The sequence below is a fragment of the Scylla paramamosain genome, chromosome 38 (genome assembly GCF_035594125.1).
Source record: "Scylla paramamosain isolate STU-SP2022 chromosome 38, ASM3559412v1, whole genome shotgun sequence".
Lineage (NCBI taxonomy): Eukaryota > Metazoa > Arthropoda > Malacostraca > Decapoda > Portunidae > Scylla > Scylla paramamosain.
The window spans coordinates 11,601,235-11,611,234 of NC_087188.1; the positions used below are offsets into that span (position 1 = coordinate 11,601,235).

General features: G+C 37.6%; 1 protein-coding gene across 1 annotated transcript in view; it reads left to right on the forward strand.

Moving 5' to 3' along the window:
* LOC135091765 (glutamate-gated chloride channel-like) overlaps nucleotides 1–10,000 on the forward strand; it is a 130,922-nt gene that overhangs the window by 77,975 nt on the left and 42,947 nt on the right. The window contains exons 3-8 of the mRNA XM_063989707.1: nucleotides 861–980; nucleotides 4,780–4,868; nucleotides 5,710–5,777; nucleotides 7,016–7,117; nucleotides 7,823–7,938; nucleotides 9,345–9,427. Coding sequence (XP_063845777.1) covers nucleotides 871–980; nucleotides 4,780–4,868; nucleotides 5,710–5,777; nucleotides 7,016–7,117; nucleotides 7,823–7,938; nucleotides 9,345–9,427 — 568 coding nt within the window. The 5' untranslated portion in view covers nucleotides 861–870. The remainder of the gene's footprint in view (nucleotides 1–860; nucleotides 981–4,779; nucleotides 4,869–5,709; nucleotides 5,778–7,015; nucleotides 7,118–7,822; nucleotides 7,939–9,344; nucleotides 9,428–10,000) is intronic.

Genomic DNA, 10,000 nt, shown 5'->3' on the forward strand with positions numbered 1-10,000 from the left:
TTGCATATCATTTTGTTATCTCTATTGCTCCTATTTAATTTCTCTATTCATATATCATCACTTTTTTGGTACTTATTCTATTTTTTTTCATTCCTTCCTTTCTTCCCTCCCTCCCTTCCTCTCCCTCCCTCCCTCTCTCTCTCCCTCCCTCCATTTTTCCTTCCCTCCCTCCCTCCCCTCTCTCCTATTCTCATGTTAAAAGGAATACATGAGACTAACATTAAGAAGAGAGAGAGAGAGAGAGAGAGAGAGAGAGAGAGAGAGAGAGAGAGAGAGAGAGAGAGAGAGAGAGAGAGAGAGAGAGGGGGGGATGAATGCTTGAGTTAGTTCATGAATGTGTAAATTGGCATTTGAATGTGGTAGTGAGTGGGAGAGTGAGTGAGTGAGTGAGAGAGAGAGCGAGTTACACTTCAATAGATAAACTTTTCAAACAGATGAGTAAAGGGTGTGAATGAATGAATGAGACAGCCAATCAGTCAGTGAGAGAGAGTGAATTAACGAGTCAGTGTTGAGTGAAAAGATAAGTGTTTTATATAAATACTTGAGTGAGTGAATGAGTGAATAAGAGAGTCAGTCAGTCAGTCAGTGGGGTGAGTGAGGAAGTGAGTCCGTTTTCGTTCAATAAAATGAGTATTCCATATAGATTAGTAAGGGAATATATGAATGAATGAGTTAATGAGTCAGTTTAGCTCAGTATTAAGCGAGTGAGTGAGTAAATGAGTAAGAGACGCAATCATAAAGTACTGATTCATTTAACCTTCCCATTTAACAAGGCAACGAGGTGAGTGAGAGGGGTAAGCAAGCAGGCAAGCACACCCCGGCAACACAGTATCCCTCACCTCTCCCTATCTCTCCTGCAGGTGATGTAAGATGCTGAGGGGCACCGCCAGGGGGTCGGCTGGTGCGGGGAGCCTGCTCTTCATGGTGGCACTAGCCTTCACCCTGTCCACGCTCTGTCTCGCCACCGTCACTGCGAGAGAGTAAGGCCCCTAGTGTTAGCTGTCCCTGTATCAAGCATATCCACCCGTTTTCATTTGTCATCCCGTTTTCATTTGTCACTTGAAGGGGAATCTCTTGGCACAGTGGAAGTAAACGTGACAGGTGTAACTTATGACCGTGACACTAGTGAGTTTCCGTGTCCTCGCCTTGTTCTCGCTTCAGTCTCCCGTCAAGGCTACTTTTCAAAGGCTACAGAGATCATTAGTTGGGTTATCTTGCTTTCATCTATCATAAGACCACAGAGATCATTAGTCAGGTTCCTTTGCTTTCGTCCCCCATCAGAGGTACTTTTCAAAGGCCACGGACACTGTTAATTGTGTTTTGTAGCATTATTCTCCCATATAGACTGGTTTTCAAGTTTTTCACGATTATTTTCCCTACCGGTTGTGTTGAATGCTTGTGAAATTATAAAATCGCTCGAATATCTTTGAAAATACCTATAACTTCCATTACAGCCAGTTAATCATGCAGAGTACTTATTAAAATGTCACTAAAATCATATAAACTCTTGAAAAAAAAAAAAAAATGCCTTCCACTACAGCCTGTTAGAAGCGAGCAATCCTTGGTAAACAATGCTAGAATCACGTAAACACTCTTGAAAACCACAGTAGCTTCCACGGCAACCTGTTAGACGTGCAGAATCATTAAATTATCACTAGAATCATGAAAACAACTGAAACCCACAATAACTTCCACTACAGCCTTGTTAAACTATCAGTAGAATAAAGAAAACATCTCTGAAAATCCATTGCCTTCCACTACAACCTGTTAGACGTGCAGATTGGTTGTTAAATTATTACCAGCATCATTAAAAAAAAAAAAAAAAGATTGAAGACCTTTTATAACTTCCACTAGAACTTGTTAATCTATCGCTCATATCTTGTTCAGCTAAAACTTATCTAATTTCCACACCTGTTAACCTAAAATTACTGTTAATAATAATAATAATAATAATAGTAATATTAATAATAATAATAATAATAATCGTCAATTCAGCGATAATCCTAATGACTAACTTTACATTTTTCAGCATTTTTTTCTTTTTTTTATTTTGGCCAGACCTTACGAGTCTAAATTTTGAAAAATGCTAACCCTTATTTTTTTTTTTTTCCTGTTTACTCTAATCCGATTTATTTTGCTTTTTTAACAACGCAAATTCAAACTTTTTCTTTTCTTTTTTTTTCTTTTTCTCCAATTAAAATTATTCTTAGACGTGGCTTTATGGAGACTCCTGCTTTTCATTAGAGACCATCGAGGCTTTTATTTTTTTACTTTATGATTTTGTATTGAGTTTTATAAAGCTATTTCTTTTTTTGTAGATTCAGTTTTCCCTTCCGAGGCAAACTTTTCAATTTCAACTTAGTCATAGGAAGTGAAGTAATTTTTTTTCTGTCCTATGTGTTTTTTTTTTTCATTAACAATATCTTTCTTTATTTTCTTCTCTTTTTTCCTTTTTTTTTCTCTCTCTCTGTTATAAAAATGTTACTGAATTTTCTACGTGATCTTTTCATTCTAATATTAAGTTTTTCCTCCTCACTAAGCTGTCTTGTAAAGATTTCGTTTTGTTGTCATTTATAAACCATGTGTGCTTTAGTTCATGTAAGTTTTCAATCAATTTTCATTTAATCTTTTCACCTGAAGCTTTCCCTCTTACAGAAACCTTCCATATATTCCCTTTTCAAAATTTTCCTAGTTCGATTGCACGCAGAAAAAAAAAAAAATACAGGGTGGTTCAAAAAATCAGAAGCGATATGAAATTGCTTTATCACAACCACCTTATATAAAACTCCCATCATTTATAACATTTAAAACTTTATTCCAACCTTTTCAAATAAGACAATTACTCATAATCCCGTTCGTGGTTGAAATAAAACACTATATATATATATATATCTTTATGAACCACCCTGTAGAGCAATTTTCCGCCGTGCCCTTAGGCCTATGATAAGCCTCTTAGATTGTACTCCAGTTGAGATTTTAAGCCTCACCTGTGTGGCGGCCTCGCACCTCACACACCTTTGATCCGGGCGCCCTTACCTGCATCTTTTTACCCCTTATCTCCTTCATTCCTTTGAGGCGCCTTATCTAAAGAGGTGTTTTCTTTCCCATGCTCCCCTTTCCCTTTTTTCTTCCTCTGTCTAAACGTCTCTTGGTAATTTGTGTGAATATTTTAACACCCTCGTTTTTTTCCAGGCCTGTGTTCGCCTGTGTTCCTCTTTTAAGGCTCCCCGCTTCATTCAGTGCCCCTCTTTTCACCATTTTAGGTTTCCAAGCCATTTCTTTTCATCCCCCTTGTCATTTTTAAGTCCCTGAGGTATATAGTAAGCTCCCAAGGCCACTGGTTTCTTTTTCTCTGTTTTTTTTTTCTACGTCTTCACTGCCTCATCTAAGCCTAAGCCTTTTCCTCGCATTTTTTTAAGCCAAACTGCTATTTTTTATTTAAGGATTTGTTCTAGTTATCAATTGGTGCATTTTCTTTTTTTTACGTATGAGTTTTAAGGAAAAAAAAAGGAAATTTGAATGATTCTTTTATTCAGTGCTATTTTTTCTTTCATTTCCTTAGATTCGCCAGTTTTCTTTTTTTTTTTTTCATTTAGTTCTCAGCCATTTATGCCTACTATAAATACAATTTTTCTTCCTTATCTTTTTTTTTATTATTTTTTTTCTTCTTTTTTTAGTTATTTAACTTTTCAAAGCGTTCAACTTTATTTTCTTTCCGACCTCCATTACTGGCAATTTTGAAGACTAGGAAGCATACAACATTACTTCTTTTCCTTAAGCACTTAGTTTCAATTATTGTTTTCTTTCGTTTTCAATATTGTCTTCGTTTACTTTGCCCCTTATTTTGTTACCTTCCTGCTAACTTTAAACTCTTCAGCACCACGAATGTTGCACGTTTAATTTGAGTCTCCCCCTCGTGTCATTTCTTCTAAGTGTTCACCTGCTTTATAATTTTATCCCCTGTACAGTCTTTATCATTTATTCCAGAACTAAATTGGCTCATTTCTTCTTCTTTCAGCATCGTATTAATTTTTAGTCTTCACACTTTTTTTTTTTTTTTATCAGTTCCGGTTTTTGATATTTTGTTATTATTAGTCATCCCAGAACTGAATTAGCTTACTGTTTTTTTTTTTTTTTTTGTTTCCCACATCGTGTTAATTTTGAAAAGTCTTCGTACACATTTTCTTTTAGTCCTTGTACTTTTTTTTATCATCCATTGCAGAAGTAAATTGACAACTCTTTTTTCTTTTTCTTTCTTTTTTTCTTTCTTTTTTTTTTGTCTCCCACATCGTGTAAGTTTTAAAAGTATTTTCTTTAACTCCTGCACAATCTTTACTTATAACCATCTATTCCAGAACAAAATTGGCGCTAACATTTCTGTATTTCCTATTATTTCCCTTTTCTAGAAGCTGCAATGTGGACTTTTTTTTTTCTTATCTCATACTTAGTACCCTTAGACCAATCTTTATTCCTTACCTCCTATTTTAATAACTTTAGCTGTATCTTTTTTTTCTTTTATCTCCTGTACACTAACCAGACTCTCTTTTTTTTTTCTTATCCCTTATTTTTGCGCATCAGCCAGATATTTTCCTTACCTCTTGTTTTTACACCCTTAGCCAGGCTCCCTAACTCGTAGAAAATAGCGCCAGTTTTTTTTTTTTTTTTTTTTTTTGAAGTCCAAGTCAGCAAAACACAGTAGCAGTTTTTTTTTTTTTTTTAATTCCTCGAATCAGTTTTTGTCTAGACGCTGAGTGGCTTGCCCGCTCTCTCCTTCTGCAGGTTTTTCATGGAATCAACCGACACGGAGATCCTGGACTTCCTTCTGCACAAGAGCCGCTATGATAAGAGGATACGACCCCCAGACAAGGGTAAGTAAGGATGGAGGAGTCCTTGTGTTCATATTATGTAATGTAGGATCTTAATTGTTTAGCGATGTGATTTTGTTTTTCTCTTCTATTTTTCTTTATTTTTTCTTTATTTTTTTTTTATCAACAGAAAGGATAGGGAGTCCTTTTAATTCACCTCCTACTCGTCCTTATATTGTAGAGGGTAACTTTGCAATTTGTTCATTTTCCTATTTTCTTTTATATTTTTTACTAACTGAAAGGGTAGGGAGGGAGGAGGGAGATTAATTTCGTGTGTGTGTGTGTGTATGTGTGTGTGTGTGGGTGTTTTATAGACTACAGAACTATTTACACCAATACAATAACTGTGTGAAAAGTTGTAGGTGATTATTAGGGGAAAAAAGTTATCCAGCAGTGAAAGGCTGAATTATGCTCACCTGGTGCAGTCAATTAGTGTGTTCCGCCAGTACGTTCACTAAAACTAAACTATTATTAGCCTCATCACTATTAGTCAAACACTTTCGTTTTCTGAAGTAGCGTTACACACATACATACATACATAGATAGATAAATAGATAGATAGATAAATAGATAGATAGATAGATAGATAGATAGATAGATAAATAGATAGATAGATGACAGATAAATAAATACATAGGTAGATATTTTATTAAACACAAAACATACACACTTCAAACACCACACATGACACAAGACACATTACACACACAACCCGTGAAGATAAAGAGAAAAAATACAATAAATGCAAAAACAACATACCTAATACATATACACAACCATCAAACACACACACAAACACATATTTCCTCACTCACTCACCCCTCACTCATGACTCTCCCAACAGACGGTCCAGTGAGAGTCAACGTGAGTGTCTTGCTACTCAGCCTCTCCTCCCCTGATGAGTCCAGCTTGGTGAGTCAGTGGCGCTTAGTTTGAAATTCCTTCCCTCATCACTTGCTTTCTTCCTTCCCTCCACGACTGTATTCCAAGGCCACAGGGACGAGATATCTGACTCCCAAGGGTTTGTTTTTCCAGTTAATGATGTAGAATTCTTGTTGATCTGTCACTAGAATCAGGAAAATACCTTTGATAACTGCATTCACATCAAAAGAGTGTGTAAAAAACTATAAAATCGTAAAAATACCTTTAAAAAAAACTCTGATTTCCCTCACAGCGAGGTAAAAGTGTAGAATCCTTGTTAAGCTATCATTAGAATCAGGAAAAACCCGTGGAAAACACCAATAACATCTACTACAGTTAATTAAAGGTGTAAAATTCTTGGGGGTCTACTACAGTCAATTAAAGGTGTAAAATTCTTGAGACCCCAATGATTTCCAGTAGATTCTGTTGAAGATGCAGAATTCTTGTTAAACTGTCAATGGAATCAGTAAAATGCTTCTGAAAACTCCAAGAACTCCAGTAGAGCTGATTAAAGTTATAGAATCCTTGTTCATCTACTACTAAAATCAAGAAAATTCCTTTGAAAATCCCAGTAATTCTTAGCAGAGGTAATTCAAAGTGGAAAAATCCTTATTAAAACTATTATTAAAACCTGGAAGATGCTAAATAAGTAACTTTGTCTTATCTTTTAAAGCTCCCTAATGACTTAGCACTCATCACCCTGAATACTGAGTCTAGTCTATTCTATTTATCTACTACTCAATTTAAGAATCAGTTCCTTGTTATCTCTTTTTTTAACCTTTGCTATTAATTACACTTTGATTACCAACCACTCTGATACATCATTATTTATTCTACAGCCACCTCCAATCTCAAAACTGTGTAGAAATTGCAAAATCTATTATTTTCCTCCTTTTCCTTCTTGTAGATGCTTATAAATATTTCCTGCATTACTTTCGTACCGCAGTAAATTAAACGTGTATCAAATTTGAGCCATTATATCTTGTGCTATTTTGATCACTTCTCTCAACTGGGTAGAAATTGCAAAATCTATTCTTTTTAATCCCTTTCTTTCTTGTAGATACTCATAAATATTTCCTGCATTACTTTTGGTCCTGTTAATTGCTCCGTATCTTAGTGAAATGTATCTAAATCAAACCTGAACTCACTATTTCTTGTGCTATGATGGTTACTGACTATTGCAACTGATATCCACTCACGCTGGAATAATCTGAATGTGTCTCTCTCAGAACTATGAGGTAGAGTTTCTTCTCAACCAGCAGTGGCAGGACCCGCGGTTGAAACACGATGATAATGGACGTTATGATTACCTCAGCGGGATGCACCATCTGGTAAGCCACGAGGGAAGGTGTGGTGAGGCTGTGGTGAGGCTGTAATGAAGTGGTGATGCTGTGGTAGTGAAAGTAGTGGAGGCGTGGTAAGGATGAAATGCTAGTGTGAAGTGGTTAAGTGTGCGTGAAGATGTGGTGAACTAGTAGTGGTGAAAGTGAAGGGAAGTGGTGAGGTTGTGATGTGATGGAGAGTGTGGTGAGGTTATGGTGAATGTTTGAAGTGATGAGGGTGTGGTGACGGTGCTGTAGTGAAGGTAAAGGAAACTGTGGTGAAGTGTGGTGAAGGCGTAGGAAAGATGTAGGGATAATTAGCACAAGTAGGACAGGTGTGGTGAAGGTAGTGGTGGTGGTGATGGTTGTGGTGATGGTGGTGATGATGATGAACAAATATTGATAAATGTATTAAGATATATGGTGAGTGTTATAGTAGTAGTAGTAGTAGTAGTAGTAGTAGTAGTCAAAATAATAATTACAACACTATCTCGTACTAATAATAACTCTCTCTCTCTCTCTCTCTCTCTCTCTCTCTCTCTCTCTCTCTCTCTCTCTCTCTCTCTCTCTCTCTCTCTCTCTCTCTCCCCAAAACCCTCCCTCCCTTTAACCTCTCCCTCCCTCACACCCCCCCTGCTCTCCCTCCCTACCCTACCCTTACCCTCCCTTACCTTCACTCTCCCACGCCTACTACTCTCTCTTTCGCCCTCCCAGGATGATATATGGCTGCCCGACACCTATTTCATTATGCGAGGGGAGTTTAAGCACAACCTGTCTCACACCATCGCCCTAAAGATTTTCAGAGGCGGCAAGGTGTCTTACTCCGTCAGGTGAGAGAGAGAGAGAGAGAGAGAGAGAGAGAGAGAGAGAGAGAGAGAGAGAGAGAGAGAGAGAGAGAGAGAGAGAGAGAGAGAGAGAGAGAGAGAGAGAGAGAGAGAGAGAGAGAGAGAGATATTGCTGGTTTGTTTCTTGTTTTTTTTTGTTATTTTTTGTGTTGTTTTTGTTGTTCAGACAGAGAGAGAGAGAGAGAGAGAGAGAGAGAGAGAGAGAGAGAGAGAGAGAGAGAGAGAGAGAGAGAGCGCTTGTTGACTTCCTCTTCTTTCCTTATTTTCTTGTTCTTGTTATTTGTCTTCATCTTCTTCTTCTTCTTCTTCTTCTTCTTCTTTGCTTGCGATTTTTCTATGATTATGAAATAGAAATAAGAGGAAAAACAAGAGAGAGAGAGAGAGAGAGAGAGAGAGAGAGAGAGAGAGAGAGAGAGAGAGAGAGAGAGAGAGAGAGAGAGAGAGATACGACCGGTACATTCACATTCATCTCCTTCTCTCTTTAGCTGTTTAAATGGACTATATTTTCTAGTCAAAACAGTGCTATACTCTAATTGCACACGATATATTAGACCACGTATGTTTGGCAAGAATTGAGTGCGTGCTGGTGACTTGCTAAAGGGAATGACAAAAGGGGGGAGTCCTTCTATCTTTACCACCAATATTGTCTCTGTAAATGTAAATCTTATTGCGGTTTCTTTAGGACCAGTATGTGTTTTCTTTTGGTTTTGTTGCTGTTCGTTTGTGTTCCTTTGTGTGTGTGTGTGTCTCGTGATCCTTTGTGTTCCTTTGTGTCCCTTTGTATAAGAAGTGTATTTATTGAGTTATATTTGTATTTATCTTTTTTTTTTCCTCCTATTCCTATTTTTCTTTCCCGTCTTTTCTTTCTCTTCTACTTTCGTCTCCCTGTTTCCCATGCAACCTTTGTCATATTTTCCTTCTTTTCTTTCTTTCGTTTTCTTTTTCTTTCACTTTTTTTGTTTTTTTATTTTTTTCCTCCTCTTCGACATCCCTCTCTATTTATTTCATTTTGGCTATCACATATTCATTTTTTTCTCTTTTTTTCTTTTTTTTCGTTCCCCTCTTAACTGTCACATCTTTCCCTCTTTTTTCCTCTTTTTTCCTTTTTTCCTTTCCCCTCACTTCATATGTTTTCCTCTTTTTCCCCCACCTTTACCATATCTATTCCCTTCTTCCTACCTATCACATTTTCCCTTCTTTTTCCTGTTTTCCTCTCTAACTTCATATCTTTTCCTCCTTCCCCCTTCCCTCTTTATTTCCCTCTTCTCATTCCACTCACTTCATCATGTTTTCCTCCTTTCTTTCTGTCCATTCCCTCTTCCTCTTCCTCTTCCCTATCCCCTTCCTTTCCCTTGGTTTTCCTTCACCTTCCCCTCTTTTCTCCTCAACAGAAGGTACCTGGTCTTATCCTGCGAGGGAAATTTGAACCAGTTTCCCTTTGACGACCCTTTCTGCACCTTCTCCATGGAAAGCAGTAAGTAGAGAGAGAGAGAGAGAGAGAGAGAGAGAGAGGGGGGGGTATCGGCTGGAAAGTTTAATATACCTAAAGTAGCTTGTTAATTAATGAAGATTACCTTGAGAGAGAGAGAGAGAGAGAGAGAGAGAGAGAGAGAGAGAGAGAGAGAGTGTGTGTGTGTGTGTGTGTGTGTGTGTGTGTGTGTGTGTGCAATAAATTTCATGTTATAGCTTCTTCAATACATTGGCTTCTCTGCGCCCATAACAGACATGTCTTTCACTGCATCCATAAACCTCCTCTTTGGACTCTCTCTCCCTCCTGCTGGTTAGATCCATTTCCAGCATCCCCACGCAGTCATCTCTCCTGACACGTCCAAACCACCTCAATCTTAGCTATTACACGTATATCTTTTCCTCTTTTTTCTCCAGCAGCTTCCCTACACCTTATCTCTCTTGACGTCTCCAAAATCACCTCTGTCTTTTCATCATTTTCTCCTCCCGCTTTCTAGATTTTCCTTATCTCTCCTCCTGACATGCCAAACCACTTCAATCACATTATTATTAGCCGTACTTTCAACACTAGACACTTCAC